Below are 21,800 nucleotides of genomic sequence, written 5' to 3'. Positions count from 1 at the left end.
TTGCTTTTATGGGACAAATAATTTTGAGAATGCTACTAGAATTCAAACTGTGATTATGTAGAATATTGGACAAATTAATGGTTAATTCACAGTGAGAACTGTAATGCTGGTAAACAAATCGCAGGTCTAGTCATGAAAACTCCACTTGTCCATTGACTATTGAAGGAAAGTTGGTTGACAAAAGTGATTTTTATGTAAGCTCTTTTAAGTCAGCTTGCAATAGTTGCACTGCTAACTAATAGCAGAGATTAACACATATTACAGAAGCGAGACAACTTTAGCCCTCTTGAACTGCCCAAATAGCACTCTCCAATCTGTAAACTCTAGGTGGTAGGTGGAAAACTGTAGGCAGAATCATCTCGAACAAGCAGTAAAAATTGTATAAAAGTAAAAATACACAGACAATAGTATAACCACTAATTCACAGTTTTATGACTATATATTCCAGAGCAGAATATGAGTGATCTGACACCATATTATTGACTTGTAAGTAGTATGGACAGAAATCCTTGAAAAGTGTGTGTGGTTTGAAATTCAAAACATTACAGTTCATAGTTTAATATAATCCTGATGCTTTTTTATAACAATTTGTTTGTGCTACAAAGTAAAAAACCAAAGTATAAATGTATGAACAATGTTGATAGATCTGTGTCCAAACAGAAGAAGCTGATGCATTTAATCATTAAAGGGAGACTGTAGGTACTGTAAACATTCGATCTCATTGGCTTGGTTTTAGTGCTTGGAGTGCCCTGTAAGCCATTTTTTAAAGCATATATATGAGAGCCTCTGGACATAATTTTAACCTTATACTGTGTGATATTATGGTTCTCCAATTCAACTGGGCATTTCAGTGTCCCACTGTATATACTGCTTCAAGAAGATGGAGGAGACAGAAAGGGAACAATGCGATTTCTTCAGGAGATCAATAGAGAATAGAGGATAAAGATAGAGACAGAGACACTTGGGAGGATATGGCATGACATGAAAGTGAGAAATGGGACAAAGCTGGAAAAAGTGAGGATCTTTAAAAGAGCAAAGAAGTGATCCCAGAGCTTAAAAGTACTAGAGTTAGGAGAGAAGTGGAAAAGTTGGAAGGGATTTTTGTGGAAATTATACAATATACACTCATCAGTCTCAGCATTAAAACGACCTGCCTAATACCATGTAGGTCCACCTTGTGCTGCTGGTACCAAGACATTAGCATCATATTCTTTAAGCCCTGCAAGTAGCAAAGTGGGACATCTATGGATTGGATTTGTTGTTCCAGCACATCCCACAGATGCTCAACTGGATTGAAATGTGTGTATTTGGAGGCCAAGGTAGCATCTTGAACTCTTTGTCATGTTCCTTGAACCATTCCTGAACATGTTTTTGCAGTGTGGCAGAGTATATTATCCTGCTGAATTAAGCCACTGCCATCAGGTAACACCATTGCTATGAAGGGGTGTATTTGGTCTACAAACAATTTCTAGGTAGATACGTGTCAAAGTAAAATCCACATAAATGCCAGGACCTAAGGTTTTCCAGGAGAACATTGCCCAGAGCATAACACTGCCCTTCCACCGGCCTGCCTTCTTCCCTAGTGGATACTGCTTCTATTTATTCCCCAGGTAAACCAACGCACACTTACCTGTCCATTCACCTGATCTAAAAGAAAATGAGATTTAAATAAAACAAAATATTTGTGTTCACAAACCAAAGTGCAATTAGTGCAAATGTTAGCAGACAGAAACTTCCCTGTATGAGGTGAAGCTTCCAAAAGTACCCTGAAGACTACCACAAAATAGGTTAATAAAAAATAGGGCAGTATCTGCTAAACCAATAAAAAAACAAGAAGACATAGCATATAACTGTGTGGATATTGTGCCATAAATCTTGTAATCCCAAATGGCCACTCACACTTTCAATGAAGTAATAAAGCCTTGTACATAAATCCCCTCCAAGGGTTCAGTCTTCACCATATGTTCAGATCACCATGTGTTGGCTGGAGCACATATACAAAAAAATAGATAAAATTGTAGTGCACAATTGAGTGTGTAATAAAAAAAAGTAATAGAAAAACAATTTATTAACTTTATATATGGGTTAAAAACTGTGAATGTAGTTGATCAGAATCACCACTAGACGTCCTACACATTTCATCAGTGTAAAGAACTTCCTCAGGGACTTTAACAGTGATGAATAACAATCCAGAATAAATAATAAACCTCACCTCCCCAGTCCTTTTATATCCCCTCAAGTGTCCTTAAAAAGTCAATAATCTGTTTCAGCTGTTCCTCCGGTTTTATGTATCATGGTCTTTCCTTGCTTGGAGTCCGAAGTGCGGAGATGTTTGCTCACCCTTGCAGATAAACACAACCAGATAAGATGCTACCTGGGCTGTAAATCTGTGCACGGGGGCTTAGGCAGAAATATTAATCGGGTACAAGGAAACAGACAAGGGCAAATCCAGAAGAGTAGTCATAGACAGTTCCAAAGGTCAGGGTAGGCAGCCAACAGGCAATGACAAAGATCCAGAAGCAAGGGTCACAAGCGAAGTCAGTCTTAAGCAACAGGAACAAAAAACTGGAAACAACAAACTGAAACTGCCCTTATGGACTTAGATTGACAGGTAGGAGCCACTGGTGAAGTACAGCCCCCTAATGCTGCAAGCAATGCCGATTAAACAAGGCTAGGTCCACAAGTACTGAAGTGGCTCAGAGACAGGAATGCAGGCTTAGGATGTAGAAGGACCCAGGTTCAAATCTCCTGTCTGGAACCTGTGGGGCAACCACGCCTGGCCATCTGGCCAGCTGGATGGTGACTGTGTACCCCCCCCCCTTTAAGAACGCCCTCTGGGTGCGAAGAGGTAGTATTTCTCACTGTCAGAGTCCCCATCCGTAGAATAACATCCCTTGATATCAGAGTCCCCAGAGAGGGGTTCCTTCAAAGTAAGGAGCTCCATAGTACCAACTTCTGGTACTGCTGGAGAGTCGTCATGGTCTTTGAGGATCTGGGTGCAGGTGGGAAGTGTTTTGATTCCAGAAGGAACATCCTCTGAACTTTTCTCCTTAGGTACATCAACAGGAATGGAGTTCGCGGCTTGCAATGCCTTTTCAAAAGTTTCCAAATCCTTTATGCAGACTTTAGTACCATTAGAAGCATAGGTACAATCCGAAGGTAGATTTTTGAGCAGACAGGAAGTGGTGATGGTACTGGTTTCAACATGAGTGTCTTCAGGAGGAGGTGGAGACATCTCTGAATGAAGATGAAGAATTGCTCAGGGAGGCCAAGCACGGAGAGGCATGTCGGCATCTTTGAGGTTTTTCAGGCTGGCATGCAGAGCTCGTAGGACGAAAAAAGGTGGTAGCCAGTCGGAGAGCTGGAGGCCTAGGTGGGCGAACAGAGCAATGAGTGATGAAGTGACTCCTTTCTTCACAGTAAAAACAAAGGCCATGGCTTCTCTGGTCTTTTTCTTCATGAGTTACTTTGAGCTGGACTAGCCCTATTTCCATAGGTTCCTCAGAGTCAAGAGGAACATAGGACACCACTCCTAGGAACCGGATCATAAGGAGGCAACACGGGAGAGTAGTTTTGGTACTGGTTCTCCCTGTTTCCAGGAATCTGGGATCCTCTGGAACGTGGAGCAGGCTTTGGCACATCGGTCTTACTAGAGGTCTTGCACTGTGAGTCTATAGCAGTCATGAAGGAACCCAACTGTCAAGGACAGGACTCTTAGCCTGCAACATCTAGTGTGCCCATGTTCTGATCCATCCAGACAGGTTGATAGCCGCTCTGACCATTATGAAGGCAGTAGCATAGGTCCGAGGCTTCAAGGCAAACAACAATTCACAGTCCATCTTAAAGTGCAGGAAGGATGTACGGCTACCATCAGATTTCTCATAATAACGAACGGCTCAGGATAAGCAGGTTCTGGAACTGGGCGTACTGTGTCTTTAAGAATTAGCACTTCTCACTGCAACTCCGAAACAGTCTGGGCCAGGCTGGACACTTGCTGGGTAAGCAGTTTGCACATCTCTGCGAACTCCATGATGGTCAGTTCGTTATGTCACGGTCTTACCTTGGTTGGAGTCCGAAGTGCAGAGATGTTTGCTCACCCTTGCAGAAAAACACAGCCCACGGTAATCAGATAAGAAGCTACCTGGGCTATGAATCTGTGCACAGGGGCTTAGGCAGGAACATTAACCGAGTACGAGGAAACAGACAGGGGCAAATCCAGAAGCGTAGTCATACACAGTTCCACAGGTCAGGGCAGGCAGCGAACAGACAATAACGAAGATCCAGAAGCAGGGATCACAAGCCAAGTCAGTCTTAAGCAACAAGAACTTTAACCATGAAACAACAAACTGACACTGCTCTTAGTATACCTGGGATAATGATCCATCTGCCTCAGGTGGACTTAGATTGACGGTAGGAGCCACTGGTGAAGTCCAGCCCCCTAGTTCTGCAGGCAATGCCGGATAAACAAGGCTAGGTCCACAAGTAAAACTAAAAATAAATATGAAGAATATGAAATAAAAAAAGATAAAAAGCAAAAATGAAATAAATTAATAGAAACAAATAATTATATAGAATGCAAGATAAAAGTTAGGAATCACAATGGACATAGAAAGGAACAAAAACTTGAATGCAGTGTATTGCACTGTTCCCATCAAATAAGTTTGTATATAATGGAAAAATGCTAGGTCTTCCTATAAAATATGCATATTCCTATATAAGATAAAATACTTTTCTTTTCTCTTTTCCTAGATGGTAAGCCCCCCCTTTTCCTTTTTCAGAATAAGACTGAACCCTTGGAGGGGATTTATGTACAAGGCTTTATTACTTCTGTGTGTTGTCCAGCACCTGGGTGCGCATAGAGCAAGTCCCCTATCCGCTACACACCTAGGAAGCGGCCCCTGGCTTAGGTGCCCAGCCAGGGTACAAGGAGCTCCATCACAGTGGTCATTTGGGATTACAAGATTTGTGGCAGTTATATGCTATTTCTTCTTGTTTGTTATTGGTTTAGCAGATACTCCCCTATTTATTCGTAAATATATTTTGTGGAAAATAAGATTCATCAGGCCAGGTACCATTCTTCCATTGTTCCATGGATGAGTTTTGATGCTCACGTCCCCATTCAGGGCACTTTCGGCAATGGATAGGAGTCATCATGGGCACGCTGACCGGACAGCCCAATATGCAGCAAAGTGTGATGCACTGTGTGCTCTGACACCTTTCTATATTGGCTAGTAAGCAATTTGAGCAACTCTTCTGTGTGATCGGACTAGACAGGCTAGCCTTCTCTCCCCACGTGCATCAATGAGCCTTGGGCACCCATAACCCTGACTCTGGTTTAAAGGTTGTCCTTCCTTGCACCACTTTTGGTAGATGCCAGGACGCTGCATAACGGGAACATCCCACATGACTTGCCGTGTTGGAGATTCTCTGACCCAGTCGCCTAGCCATCACTATTTGGCCTTTGTCAAAGTCACTCAGATCTTTTTGCTAGCTCAGTTTTTCTGCTTCCAACACATGAAAATCAAAAACTTACTGTTAATTTTCTGCCTAATATCCCACCTCTTGACAGGTATCATTGTAACAATATAATCAATGTTATTCAGTGGGTTTAATGGTGTGGCTGGTCAGTGTGTATAAGGTGATTACTTGGGTGTGACACTTGTATGTATACCACCATGTCCGAGGTCTGATTTAAACTTTCCGTCAGTGGTGATGACAAATAGAAATAGGAATGAAATGACATGAAGATAAAAAAATAAATACAAATTGGGTCAGTGATAGTAAAGATATTGCAGAGTTTTTATACCTGTTAATAAATCATGTACTTTTAGGTAGGAAAACTCTATGACCTGGACTATAGAAGACTCTAAGATGAAAACAGGAAAAACAATTTGGTCTAACAAGTCTACTGATAAACTTGCAATGTCTTCAATGTAGTTCAGTGGTTCTCAAAGCAGTCCTCATGGCCCACCAATAGTCCAGGATTTATGTATTTCCCTGTTTTATTCCAATGGAGATACTGACAAACCTGGACTGTTGGTGGGTCTTGAGGACTGGTTTGAGAAACGCTGATGTAGATGCAAATACATTTTACTCTCTGACATTAAAAAAACATTTTTTTATTCTTATTAAAATAGCTTATCTGCAGATTTATTCAATCAACGTTACCAAAACAAACAAGGATGCGGAGAAGCTTTGTTTACTCTTGTTTGCTGTTTTTTCTCCTGATGGATGGATGCAGATTAGAACATGTAAAAAGTAAGTCATACATTGTTTACTTTTTCTTCAGTTACACAGAAATATGCAATTTCTTTTCAATTTCTCGAAGGTAATATTGTGCAACTATCAAACATCATGTAACACCAGTGATAGAAACTGCAATGGTAGATGTATTATTACTTTGTTAGCTGCGTTCATCTTCCCATTAAGAGGTTCATGAGCATAGATTTCTAAGTGTCTTAGTCTTCCCTTCTTTCCCAGAAGCCTTGCCTTTCCCTTCCTTTGAGGGTATTGTGCCATATTTCGATTGTTTTTGTAATTATATTGCTCCTGCAGTCAGGTATTTATTCAGAGAAGTAGTCATTGGTTATCTTCGATTATGTAATTAAAACAGGGTATTTAGACCTTTGTATTCCTTTCTAAATGCAGGGGAATGGGGAGATTGTATAAGGTTCTGAAAGGTTGGGTTGGCTGTGATAAGTGGAACACATCAGGTGGGGTGTTAGATAGAAGTGGGTGCTAAGCAGGATTGCTGCAGGGAGGAGTTACTGCGCGGAAGGGGAATGTCACGGCTACACACTACTCCAAGTGTTTGTGACTTGGTTCCAGGGATAAGAGGGTAAAAAAAAGATTTTTTTTTTGTCTGCACAAGACAATTAATTAAAGAGTTAAAAAAACTCTCTGAACACGAGCCCACCAGAATATGTCTCTGTTATTAATCCAGAGACTAGTATAAACTATTTAATGCCTGCCATTCAAATAGTGCCATTTTCCCTTCAAAGAGATTTTCTTATGGGTTCTTTTTCTCCTGTCATACTTTTCTTCTTCACCTGTTCCTGTAACGTTCACTAGGGAACCCAACACAGACAGGACACAACAGAGAAAATTTCAATACCGGTCCTTAGAATGGCCAGGCTATGCAAAAGGGATAGTCAAAGGTCAAGGGAATACAGAGAGACGGAGTAACGTATAGACAAGCCGAGGTCAGGGATAGAGAGGACAGAATAATCGTAAGACAAGCCAGAAAATCCAAATACAGAGTAACGCTCAATGGTAAACCAAAGACCACAACAGGGCACTGAGGCCAGGGGGAGGTTAACTTATTTACACACAGGGTGTGTCTAATTAGCTAACCTCCAGTTAGAGTTAATCACAACACGTGGGAGGAGTTTCTTCCTTCACTTTGTGGTCTCAGAGGTCATCACTGTATGCTGGGTCACATGACCGGGTCCGGCACACATATATGAATGCTGCTCTGGAGCGTGCAGCGTCATACACACTGCCAGTCTGCAGCGCGGTGGCGGGGACAGACGCACACTGCAGACAGGGACCAGATGAGGCCACTCGCGGTCACGGGGTAAGCAAGGTCGCCGCAAGTGGCGCAGGGGCAAGGGACCTGACAGTTCCTACATCATCAGATCAGGTATTTATCCAATGTTTTCTGTTTTCTTTCAAATTTCGTACCTGATGTTCCAAAATAATTCCTCACTTTTGGGAACTTCATATACCTTCCTCATTTTGCACACACTATTACCTCCATAAAAAGACTGTTCAATTCAAGATGGTTGAACTCAATTTATGTCAGATCCCATTCTACTCCCTTCAGACCCATTGCCCAAAGTTATAAAAGTCAACATGACACAAAATGTTTAATTCACATTACATTTATTAAATGTATTTCACAGAATTAATGTTATTTTACAGTCTCTCATTGATAGGGTGGAACGAACAACCATACGTATCATCATTATTATTAAGAATTGGGAATTATTATAGATTTAGTGACCGAATACTCCAACTTTTATTAAAGAAAGGAGGCGAATATTTGTTTAACCTTCTTTACTGTAAACCTCTCAGCGGCAAAGACACAATTAAAAGTGCAAAACGGATTCAGCTAACCAGAATGAATATATCAGTAACATAGGGCTGTGAGACGCTTCCCACTTCATCTTTCTGGATGCAGCTGCACCAATTTACCAATTTAGTCAACCATGTAAACCGGAACAGTCCAAATGAGATAATATGTAGTCAACCATGTAAAAAGGAAACATTTGGTGGAACAAGAGAAGCACCTTGAGTGTGGAGACGGTTGTGGTACCTTGTGGTATGTTTCTCCTGATTCTTTTTTCAGAGAAAATAAAGTGAAAGTATGTTTCTTGATAAGGGTGACAAACATGCAAAGACATGCAATAACCTTTAAACCCTTCACAAAAATGGAAAAATATGTCAAAAGGAATACAACTCATGATATGATAACATAAGACATCAATGAAATACTCAATCATGGAATGATAATATATAAATTAAATCAAACCAGAAAACCAGCAACAGAGCCAGTGAGCTAAATTCAGGGAGGGAAAAAAAGGAAGGGTGGGAAAATAGTCACCTCCTGCCTTTACATTTTTTTTAGATTATTTGGTTACTAAAGCTAGAATAATCTCTAATTTTATGGCAAGACATTTTATATTTGTAATTTTAATGCCTGGCAATCAAAAGGAAAAGATGCATGAAAAGGGGGTCAGAAATAAAAGGTAGGGGAAGTAGACTTTAAAAAAAACATGTAAATAAAGTGCACTGTATATTTAAAATATTACAAAGTGAATGGTGATTTCACTCAATAATAAAGTGCTAACATATATTCATATCATAGTGAATACAAAGTGAATCGCAGAAAGACATGTGAAGGTGCACTGTGCAATAAATACAATAAAGTGCACCATGTAACCAAACACAATAAATTGTAAAAATAGGGTAAGAGATTTAGCTCAAAAATAGTGTCTTTATAGGAACACTATATACATACTTTCCTCAGCAAGGAGTGATCACTTCAGGGATATCTCATGAAAATAATAAGATAAAAACATAGGGTAATATAGTACAACTCTAGCCCCTCTTATATCTCCTCACAGATCCCTAGGTATGTCCCTTCTCGGTCTCTCCGCTCTGCCCGTGACTACCTGCGCTTGCAGGACTTCTCGCGGGCGGCTCCCTTCCTATGGAATAGCCTGCCTACCGCCATCAGACTCTCCCCTAGTCTTGCATCTTTTAAGAAGTGCCTTAAAACCCATCTCTTTAGGAAAGCTTATGGCCTCCAAGACTAACCTCTACCTCACATACCTGTCTCTTGCCCTCTCCTAAAGGGCAGCCCACCTTATTTGATTGCAAATTCCTGTCCTAATGTGTTTTACACCCCACCTCCTATAGAATGTAAGCTCGATTGAGCAGGGTCCTCTTCAACCTATTGTTCCTGTAAGTTTATTTGTAATTGTCCTATTTATAGTTAAATCCCCTCTTATAATATTGTAAAGCGCTACGGAATCTGTTGGCGCTATATAAATGGCAATAATAATAATAATACAAATAAGTATTAAAAGAGGGAAGAGGGAAATAGTAACACTCACAAAAGTAGAGCAGAGAAGCCTGCTCTAACTGTAAAGGCTCGTCAGTGTGATCAGAGAGTCTACCGTGCTGCAGTTAAATACTTTATTCAGCTTATCTTAAAGAACACGCAGGCTGGCAGGTAAGACCTCTTGTTGCATATAGCTAGTCCTCACAGAGCATTGCCGGGAAAGCGGGTCCGTTTCCGGCTATTACGGAACTCCAAAACTGGGTACTGTGTACTTGGCTCTTTTGGGAGGTGGGGCTTCCAACCAGTGTGCAGACGTAAACGTTGACGCGTTTCGCCAATGGATCTCCTCAGATCCCAGGGATCTAGACCAATCAACTGATGACATAATGTCAGATAGGGAGCACAAAAGGAAAAGTCAACCCCTGCCGGACCGCTAAGCCATTTGATCCAATGAGCAATAGTAGGACAAGAAACCGTATGGTGGGGACAAACGTAAAAAACAAAGAGTGATCCCATAGGAACAAAAAGTGGCGTAGTTAGGAAAATATAACATTGTAAATAACAAGTCACACAGAGAGAAGGTGTGTCTGGAAAATACAGATTGTGAGGATATTTATGGGGTGATAAATATAAAAAATAGTATTTTCATAAAAATTATCAAAATTAATTTAATAATTTGTATTATATCAGAAATTTATATCTTGGCACTGTTTCCACGATTAATCATTTAAAGCTGAGAACTACACACTATTTTAATTCTCCTAGATCCTAGAATAAGTTTCATTAGAAGATTTTATTTCACACAATCACAAATTTATTATAAAAATTTAATTTATTGTGACAATAATAATAATAAAATGTACCGGACAATCAGTGAATATTTAGGTATAACATAAGTATACAATATGGCAGTGGTTTAACACAATATAGATAGCTAAATAGCAAACAGTTATCAACACGTATGCAGTCTAAGATTTACGAAAGGACAATTTTCTTTGAAATCAACTTAACACAGAACACAAAATCTCACAGCAGCACAGCATAAAGCAATAAAAACTTTGGCTGACGGGGGGCGTGGCCTGACAGCCGATGGAGTAGGACGCAGACGGCAAGAGCTCCTAGGCCCCAACCCGCCTAAACACTAAACACGCCGCAAAAAGTGCCGATTTTATGGGGAAAACAAAGCGAGGGGCTACCCCTAGACCTCCGCACACACCAGCTACCCAGATTCCGGGCCCGATGGACGATTTTCTGTCCTCCCCGCACTCGTTTGGGGGCCCGCGGGACCAAAGCAAGATGGCGCCCGCATCCCTGGGATCAAGCAGCCGGGCTGACTCCACGAGGAGCTCCCCGAGAGAGGATGCACTATCCCAGATGTCCGCGGACCTTGCTGCAATTTCTGCCAATATGCTTACTCGCAGTGACAAAACGGAGCTCATAGCCGAGCTCAGGTCCGTTATCAGAGAGGAAGTTGCCGCAGTGAGGAGGGACCTCGCGGTCCTGGAAACGCGGGTAGATGCCCTGGAAGAACACCGCCTGCATACTGAACACCACAAGCAGACAGCCGACTTGGCAGCCTCGAGGCAAGGCAATATTCTTTTAGACCTCAGGCGGCAGATGGAAGACCTCGATAATAGAGGACGCCGGAACAACATTCGCATAAGGGGCTTCCCGGAATCAGAGGGGGAATCTCCCCGGGAACTGCTAACGGGACTGTTCACCCACATACTTGGAGCAGACGCACCTACAGATTTCGGCCTGGAGAGAGCACACAGAGCGCTCAGGACACCGCGCAGGGATGGCCTACCAAGGGACCTGATATGCTGCTTGCAGTCGTTCCAGCTGAAGGAGTCCATTATGAGGGCTGCCATAACGCAACGCACCATCAGGTATAATGACGCCCATATGTCCCTGTACCAGGACTTGTCAACGCTTACACTAGATGCCCGGAGAGCCCTAAAACCACTTACCAACCTTATGCGAGAGAAACGGATCCCTTACAAATGGGGGTTTCCGTTTAGTCTGCAAGCCAGAACGGACAACCAGTGGCACGTGTTGAGATGGCCTAACGATCTCCCCCGCTTCCTGCGGCCCGTTGGCCACCCTCCCATGACAATCTCAAACTGGATCCTGGATTGCCCTCCAGCCAGACCCACCGGCCCCGCTGTCCCAGCTGAGAACCTCACAGACAACACCCCGGGCCCGAGCCAAAGGCGCGGCGGACCAGTGGTCCCCGAAGAATAAGCGAAAGTACCCCAAGCTCCGACCCCTGGCAGCGGTTACCTGGACACTGGACACTGGGCCCACACGACAGCAGCGGAGCTGAGACTGACAACTACCCACCTCGCCTACGGGGGGAGCCGGGGGCACCCAAGGGGTAAGATCTGCCCAATCTGGTATGTACCGCACTCCCCCCCCGCACACTTTGCTCAAATCTTAGCCCGGGAACTATGTCCACTTGGGTGGGGGAAGGGTCTTGGGGGTTGCGGGCCCACTGGGGATACAAGACTCTGGCTTTCACCCCCGGCAACAACAGTTATGGGGGGCACATCACAAGTTTGGGTGGATGGGCTTGTGGACGGGGCGGGAAAAACTTCCCAGGGTTACAGGTCTCCACCATGCCACACACCTGTCATGTTACAGGTTCATTACGGAAATCCCCACCAGAGGGACTTGGAGACTGCATGCTAGTTTAGCCGAGACTTGAATGCTTATACCACGCAGGGCCTGGGACCCCCTTAGCTCCAGTACGTTGGCTGGTCATTGATCTGATATCGGGGGTCCCCTGAATACTTGGGCTGGGTGGGAGGGTCGGGTTGGACGGGTCATGGGGACACGCCCGCCGCACCCCCGGAGCTTCTTGGGCCCCCCCCCGCTAACCAATTTGGGAGCAAGAGCAGGGTCCGGAAACAGGGTCCGGCGACCGCGCACCCCGGGTAACCGGGCTTGGGGAATGTTAAAGGTGTTTTACATGTTCACAATTTACTGTATTTCTTAATCTTTATTTCTTGTTATGTGTTACATTATGTACCCTCATGTTCACGGTGTGACTAGGCAGTCGGGGACCGCGAACGTAACTGACTGACCCGGGGATGTGGGTAGACCTAGATAGCATGCTTACGGTCCCAACCTCCGCAGACGACGCTCTGATACACAGACACGCCTTTTGGGCACCAACTCACAGAGACCCCAGACACGATCAGACGGACACTGGGTAGGGAGACGCCCCCCCAAACTTATCTCATGATGCCCTCTGTTAGGACGCCTACCGCCCGCATAGACCTAAGGTCCTCTCCCACAAGGTACTACCCTAGACAGTTACTTATGGACACTAGTAGCCGCCACCAGCGGGTTGGGTGCCCTGAGAGACACTTGCTGACGGACTTGACGTAACCGAATGACTGACGACATCGGTTGCCTCCCTTGCACCTCACGCAACGAACCTGTTTTGTATATACCGGTCGGAGTTCGGAGGGACTACAGGCTAGTACCCACCGACGATTATCCCCGACCGCGGTTCGACGTTGCATTTATCCCCTTACCCGCTCACACCCACCCCCTTTCCCTTCTTTCCGGCCCCCCTGCCCTTCCGCCCCTGACCTATTCCCTCCCCCTGATACACTCCGGGTCCCGGGGGGATCCCCGGTCTGCGTGGCCATGTCGGACGTACGCCCAGCTCAACTAAAACTTTGGTCGAACAATGCCCGAGGCCTGAACTCCCCTGAAAAGCGCGCCCATCTACTGCGCCTATTATGGGCCGAGAGAGTGTCAGTAGCGTTCCTGCAGGAGACGCACTTCGTGAGCCGAACCCAGCCGAAACTTGAGAATAGCCGCTTCCCTCAGGGGTTCTTTGCGAACCACCCAGACGCTAAGAAAACTGGGGTTGCGATCTTAGTCGCACACTCGATCCCATACCAACACAAAGAAACGCTAGCGGACCCAAATGGGAGGTACATTTTTATCAAAGGCTCCATAGCTGACCACACATACACATTCGCATGCATATATAGCCCAAACCGAGCGCAGCACACGTTCCTAGCCAAAACACTGTCCAAACTCGAACGCTTCAGGGACGGCCTCCTGATCCTGGCAGGGGACTTAAACCTGCCATTAGACCCCCACATTGACACCTCGAAAGGGACCTGCACAATCCCACCCCACTGCCTTCTCACTGCCAGGAAGGCCCTGCACAAGGCGGGACTGGTTGACTGCTGGAGAACGGCCCACCCTGACGATAGGGACTTTACTTGCTATTCGTCTGTACACAAACAATATAGCCGCATAGATTACATCTTCATGCCACAGGAACACCTGACGCTCCTCAGGGACGCACACATAGGGATAGTCCGCCAGTCAGACCATGCCCCGACATCAATGCAGATTAGCTCCCCCCTATATAAACCAGTGGAGCGCCAGTGGAAACTTAATGAATCCTTACTGACCGATCTAGTAGCCCGCACTGCGGCACAACGCACTATCACCCATTATTTTGAAACAAATGAAACTCCCGACATGCCCCCATTGACTTTATGGGAAGCTCATAAGTGTGTGATGCGTGGGCACTTTATATCAGTGTGCACACAACGCAAGAAAGAGAAGTCCCGATGCATCACAGACCTGACGAGGAGGATTGCAGACCTGGAGAGCTCCCACAAACAGACGCTGGACGACGACACCTATCTTCAACTGACAGAGACTCGAAGGGAACTCAGGGAACACCTTGCTCAAGGCCACCTACAAATACTGCGAAAATCCACAAGGTTCTTTTATGAACACTCCAACAAGAGTGGCAAACTCCTGGCGACGATGCTCCGCTCAAGGAGACGGTCTCAACACATCCATAAGATCCAGACGCGGGCCGGCCACCACACTAATATGCCCAAGGGGATCATGGCGGCATTTGAAGCGTACTACACGGATCTCTATAACCAGAAACAAGCCACACGAGACCAGTCCCAACGCCGCAGAATCACGGACTACCTGTCGCAACACGTTACACGCAAATTGTCACCGGAACTCGCAGAAGACCTGGAGAGCCCCCTAACGCTCGAAGAGCTGGCCTTGGCACTAAAGAACTCAAAGCCACACCGAGCTCCGGGACCAGACGGTCTACCGCTCACATACCTCCGAACGTTTCGAGATACGCTCCTGCCAAAACTGCTTGCTGGACTCAACTCTCTACGGGACGGAGGACGCTTCCCCATGGATACCCTGGCGGCAACTGTCACGGTCATCCCCAAAGAGGGCAAGGACCCGACCGTCTGTGCAAACTACAGGCCCATCTCCTTACTAAACGCTGACTTGAAACTATACACCAAAGCCCTATCCCTCAGACTGACCCACATACCTCGTCCACCCGGATCAAGTGGGATTTATCCCGGGTAGAGAAGCCAGAGACGACACGATACGTGCACTCAACGTTATCCACACTGCCAGAATATCTAACCGAGACACTGTACTCGTGTCGACTGATGCTGAAAAGATGTTTGACCGGGTGGACTGGGTGTTCATGGCCGAAACGCTGCGACATATGGGCTTCGGGCCACACATGCGCTCATGGATAGCGGCGCTATACACCACGCCGACGGCCAGGATCAGAGTCAATGGAGCCCTGACAAACGCCTTCCCAATAAGCAACGGCACTCGCCAGGGATGCCCGCTTTCGCCCCTCTTGTTTGCCCTCACCCTGGAACCCTTCCTGGAGGCGGTGAGAAGAGACGGGGGCATCAGGGGGGTTCAGGTGGGAGGAGAGGAGCATCGTGTGGCGGCATATGCCGACGACATGCTCTTCTTTCTGGAACAACCGTTGATCTCTGTCCCTAACTTACTGCAGGCATTCGAGACCTACGGACGGCTATCCAACCTGAAACTGAACATAGATAAGTCCGAAGCCATGCCCATAACACGGAACGAGGACCTCGCCGAACACCTCAGCTCCCAATTCCGTTTCTCTTGGAGCCCTACCAAACTTCGCTACCTAGGTACCTGGTTGCCGAGAGACTTGGCTCAGCTTTATCAACTGAACTTCCTTCCCATCCTCTCGACTATACAGAAAGACCTGACGAAGTGGACAGGACAATACATCACCTGGTTCGGACGCATAAGTGCGGTCAAAATGAACATCTTGCCTCGCCTCCTCTACCTGTTCGCAACCTTCCCCACGAGGATACCACAGGCATTCTTCAAATCGGCGACGACAGCCATCAGACGCTTCGTGTGGAACCAGAAACCGACCCGTATTCGCAGGACCACCCTGGAACGCCCCAAGGCTGCTGGAGGTGTGGGACTCCCATCCCTACAGACCTATTACCAGGCCACTCACCTACACAGAATAGTGGACTGGCACGCCCATCCCAGCCCCAAACGTTGGGTGCAGATGGAGAAAAGACAGTCCCTGGGCACCATCCCATCCAAACTCTGGCTGGGACGGCTCACCTTCAAGGACCTGCAAACAGGCAACCCCATCACTGACGCCACGCTCAGAGTGTGGTGCGGCCTCCGATTCGCCCGCCGCCTGACTACCTCCCCGAACCCCCTTACCCCCATTACCTACAACCCAGATTTAGCAGGGGGCCTCCCTCCGGCTGCCCTCAAACGCATCCAAAAAGCAGACTGGATCTACCTACAACAATGGACTTCGGGGGGCGGGGTCAGGCGGCTGGCGGACCTAATGGAGGGATCTCCCACTCAGCTAGACACATTCCACCACCACCAGGTGAAGGCATACCACGCACAAATAGCGGGTAGAGCCCACCTCCACAGGCAGCTCACAGACTTCGAACAATTGTGCACCAACAGGAGGCACATAGAACACGGCGTCTCCCACATGTATACTATCCTCCTGACATCGCTGGAAGGTAGCCCGCTAGGCTTCACAGGTAAATGGGAAAGAGAGACAGGGACCCAACTGACAGATCGGGAATTGGGGAAAATCTTCCTCCTCACACACAAATGCTCAATAAGCTCAAAGTTCCAAGAAACCAGCTATAAACTCCTGACGCAATGGTATCAGACACCAGAGGCCCTCAAACGCATGCAGGTCGCGACCACAGGGGACTGCTGGAGATGCGGGTCCGGATCCGGCACGAACATACACATATGGTGGACGTGCCCACGCATCACACCATACTGGCAGATGATCAATACAAAGATCAGGGAGATCACAGGTTCGGACCTCCCCCTCCTACCCCTGACGATGTTGCTACACCACACACCCGTACCCACGCGTACATACAAAAATTCCCTCACCATACACTTGCTCACTGCAGCGAAAGCCCTTATACCACTACACTGGAAACGCACCACTGTGCCCACTTTCACACAATGGGTCGACAAAGTAGAAAACATCTATGACATGGAAATCATGACCGCCTCCCTGCAGGAGCGCTCTGACACATGTGCCCTCAAATGGTACCCCTGGAAATCTTATATCTCTAATGGATCGACATAGTGGGCTCCCCAGGACGCGCCGCTTGGCGATGGCCCCCCTCTCCCCCCCTCCCCCCCTCCCTCCTCACCACCCAACCACACCTGCATATCCCTTCTCCCAGACCCCTAGGGGACCTGGGACGCCTGATGACTGAGGACTTACCCCGACCATGACAGGTTTTGGCCCTTAGAAGGCAACAGAGTTGAACGCCAAGTTACCCACGGGGACGGGGTCACTAGACTGACTCAGAAGAGAGACTAGCCATTATGATAACCCCCTATGACGCATCACAGCGGCACTAAGCCTCGATACTCAAGTTTCCCACTAAGACACAACGCCGCTGACCTAATATACGGCTCCTAGGGGCCGAGATTACCCCAAAACAGCTTGAGCAACTAAGAACCCTACATGGATGGGGAAAGACTCAGATGGTGTATAATCCTCAAGATACTACCGACCCCCTTCTGTCCCCCCACTAAAGTTAGAGTACGAACTACCCTCAGGCTTAGACATATTGCTAGTGGAATTCCTATAACTATATTATACTACTGAAGTTTTCATGTTATTATTTACTAAATATTAAAAAAAAAATGAGGCATCAATATTCTGAAACTGTACTGTTCTGACTATACCGATGTAACTACCCCTTGATGTAACTTACTGGTACGTTTCCCATATTTTTTCTTCTGTACCCCATCATATATGCCTTGAATAAAAGAAAGATTGACAAAAAAAAAACTTTGGCTGACAGTCAAATCACACTGAATTAACTCTTTCACTGCTAGCTACAATCCTCATAGGCTATATATCCTATTATATTGCAATTTTACAACTACAATAATTCTCATACCAGATCATTCACCCTTCCTATGTCCATCCACTAAGAATAATTCTAACCAGCTTTTACGTTTGCAGAATTTTAACTTTCATAATTAAGATTCACTATGCTTAATTTCAGAACAAGTCAATACCTCTGGATAAAAAATTGGTATACTAACATTTGGCAAATTTAGCATTAATATGTCGTTATCTTTATTCCACCTGCATGAATGGAATTTTTATAACCATATAGCTTAATTACCAGTCAGGTTGCAGATTTTCTATCAGATGTGTAAATATGTCCCAGGAATTCTGAATGCAATTATGATGAGAGAATTGTATGAAATTATAAAAACTTTCAGATTTTCTGAAGTTGTGTTAGTTGGAAAAGAAAATACTAAGAATTAGATGTGCCCAGCTTTGGCTCCAGATGTCAGATCTTAGATGTCAAGTGTGAGTCTTGAGTTTATGTCTAAGAGTGATTTTTAAGTGTAAGAGTGTTTGAGAGTGAGAGTCTTGAGTCCAGTCCCTCTCTCTCCTTTGTCCTTAATTTTTAAAGGAGAAAATTCTCTACATCACTAGTTAATAGTAACCAATAGCGAATTGTGGGCGTGTCTTCCCTACAGAATATCGTCTAGATTTTGGTCAGTAGATGGCGTAATTACATCACCGAAAATTCTTGTCAAGGGGTCCATATACCTTTTTGTATAATGGGTTAATTGAATTTCGTGATGCGTTTGACGTCATCTGGTTATCTTTTATGGCTACTATCCATCAAAGAAGCCTTCAATCTTCAAAGCGTTTGGTTCACTCTTACCCAGACTTGTGTCTGCATTTTATTGTCATATACCTTTAAATTTTAGATTTCTGACATGTCCTAACCTTAATTTAACCCTTCCTTACAATGGATTCCTTTAGTTTTTAGAAAGTAAAATTAATTAGTGTTATCTGTCATTTGGTGTCTGGTTTTCTTGTTTACAAAATGGAGTCACCTCTGTTCTGATGGTGACTTACAGTATACACTTTTAATTTCTGTCTTAACACAAAATGTCTGCTAGTATAAATATACTAATAGGATAGAACTTGAAAGGCGACAGAGTTTTCATGCCTAGGGTGATGGAAAAATTAACACTGTCGAGTGTAAAAACTACAGCATGGAACCAGATTAAGAGCCCAATGGGCCTGGTGCTGACAATTATGATGGGCCTAATTACAAAATCTTATTTACTAATAGTCCTACCTCCAAAGCATCATGTATCTGATGGAGATGGTGCTGGAGGGAAAACACATTCCCTATGCTAATTTCACACTTTCATCTTTCAAGTAAACCCATACCCCCTAACAGAAGTGTCCAGTAAAGCAGGAAGTCTATGGATGGGGTAAAAGGGTGGGACACTGACACAAATCACATAAGCATTCTGTCGAAAGGGGCGAACATACACAAAAAGGGGGCATGTCTGTGTCCCCATGTCTCCCAGTCCCTTAGTGTCTGTGTCTGTATGTCTCCCAGTGTCCCCATGTCACTTAGACACTAGGGAACATTGAGAGAGATTGGGATACTGGGAGACATCGGGACACTGGGTGACTTTGAGACATGAGGGGACACTGGGAGACATAGGGCACTGAGACACTGTGATACATAGGGGACACTGTGATATATAGGGGCCACTGGAGACTTGATAAAGACCTGGGTACAAACGTTGCGGTGTCCAATAAACCTGCTTAAATCTATCACACTGAGTGCCTGAGATTTTTTTATTTTAGATTAGGGGACACTGAGACACTTGGGGGCACTGTGAGACATGCGGACACTGGGAGACTAGGGGATTCTGAGAGACTAGGGGACACTGAGACACTAAGGACACTGAGAGACACCAGGGGCACTGAGACACTCTGATACATAGGGGACACTGGAAACTTGATAAAGACCTGGGTACTGGTCAAAACGTTGCGGTGTCCAATAAACCTGCTTAAATCTATCACAGTGAGTGCCTGAGATTTTCTTTTATACTAGAGGACACTGAGACACTAGGAGACATGGGGACACTGGGAGACATTGGGACACTGAGACACTGGGAGACTAGGGGATTTTGGGAGACTAGGAAACACTGAGGCACTAGGGGCACTGGCACACTACGGACACTGAGAGACACCAGGGACACTGGGAGACATGGGGATACTGAGATACTAGGGACAGTGGCTGGGAGACATGGGGACACTGGTAGTGCCCCATATCTCCCAAGTCTCAAAGTCGCTCAGTGTCCCCATGTCTCCCTGTGTACCCCAGTGTCTCCATGTCTCTGTGTCCCCTAGTGTCTCAGTGTCCCCATATCGCCCAGTGTCCCCTAGTGTTTGTATCCCCATGTCTCCCAGTGTCCCTTAGAGTCTGTGTCCCCATGTCTCCCAGTTTCCCGATGTCACTAGGACACTAGGGGACACTTAGAGACATTGGGACACTGTGAGACATGGGGACACTGAGACACTGGGAGAGACATGGGGACACGGAGAGACATGGGGACACTGAGATACATGGGGACACTGAGAGACTAGGGACACAGACACTAGGGACACTGAGAGACACCAGGGACACTGGGAGATACCAGGGACACTGAGAGAAACCAAGAACACTGGGAGACATGGGGGCACTGAGACACTAGGGGCCACTGTGTCCCTAGTGTCTCAGGGTCCCCATGTTCCCCAGTGTCCCTATGTTTCCCAGTGTCCCAAAGTCTCAGCATCCCCAAGTCTCTCACCGGCCCCATGTTTTGCAGGCTCGGAGCCGTTGTCTGGACTTTGTGCAGAGCTGCTCCCCGCGGATCAGTGAGCAGAGAGAGGCAGGGAGGGAGATGCTGTAACTTCTTATCCCTGCCTCTCTCCACACAAACAACCACCCCTACTGGCTGGCGCTGGTATTACAGAATAATCTCTGTTTATACCGAGACAGACATTTGTATTGCCGGTATTACTGCAATACCGGCACTGGCTAGGCAGCCTCAAATACCTGAGAAATACTTCTGAGAACTACCTGGCAACCATAAAAAATACATGAGAAATACCTGGCAACCCTAAGAGTACTGTGCAGCTCCATCAGCCCCTATGTTAATCCGGCCCTGCATGGAACTCAAAAGCTTTAATATCAGAGACTCTGAAATCAGACAAAGGAGTAATGCCAGTTTAGCTAAAGGTTGTCATAAATTAGAAGTCCAAGCTTCCAAAAAGGTAAAGACATGTGCCACATCCCAGAACTGTGAGCAGTGAGGAGTAGGAGGCCTGGCAAGTCTGATATCTCTTAAGAGTTTGCAGAGAGAGGGATACCTGCCCATAGACGAGTCACCGATAGGGACATGAGCCGTGGAAATAGCGGAATGAAAGATTAATGCATCAATAGGATTTACCTTGGTCAAAGAGGGAAAACAAGAAATTCATGATGTGTGCTAAAGATGCTAAAAAGGGATCAATATCCATTCCCACACACCATCTATTCCAGATGTGCTACGCGGAGAGGTAGGAACATTGTGTTCCGGCATCCCATGAGTCTTATTGTAGTCCTCGAGCAGTGCATGAAAGACCTGAGACATTCCAGAATCCACTGAAACAGTTCAAGCCATGAGCTTAAGATAACCCGAAATGACAAGAGGGTAAAACTCACCTGTTGTACCCCGGAGTCGATTGTATCTTCGAGGAGGAAGAGAGTAATCCACCAACAGTTCCAATAGGTTGGAATACCAAGGTTTGGCCCTCCAACCTTGGTAAAATCTTCCTCTTGGGTCCTCTGAGTTTGTGAACAGCTCGAGGATTCATAGAGAAAGGTGGGAAAGTGTAAGCTCCCGATATCGGCCATGATTGAAGGAACGTGTCAACGGCATGACACAACTTTTCTGGTAGCTAGCTGAAGGATGAGTCTGTCTTTACTTGCTATTTTAATGCCTGGAAATCAAAGGAAAAGATAGTCTACTTGAAAGAAAATAAAAAGAAAGGAAGAAA

The 21,800-nt window shown here is 45.7% G+C and overlaps 1 protein-coding gene across 1 annotated transcript in view; it reads left to right on the top strand.

Annotated features, from left to right (window-relative positions):
• The window catches only part of CHRDL1 (chordin like 1), a 113,259-nt gene that overhangs the window by 17,679 nt on the left and 73,780 nt on the right, over nt 1-21,800 (top strand). Inside the window, exon 2 of the mRNA XM_063432149.1 lies at nt 6,138-6,258. Coding sequence (XP_063288219.1) covers nt 6,138-6,258 — 121 coding nt within the window. The remainder of the gene's footprint in view (nt 1-6,137; nt 6,259-21,800) is intronic.

Source organism: Pelobates fuscus, chromosome 9 (assembly GCF_036172605.1).
Source record: "Pelobates fuscus isolate aPelFus1 chromosome 9, aPelFus1.pri, whole genome shotgun sequence".
NCBI lineage: Eukaryota > Metazoa > Chordata > Amphibia > Anura > Pelobatidae > Pelobates > Pelobates fuscus.
Note: the sequence above shows the minus strand (reverse complement) of the source record. Positions and strands in the feature narration are given on the sequence as shown.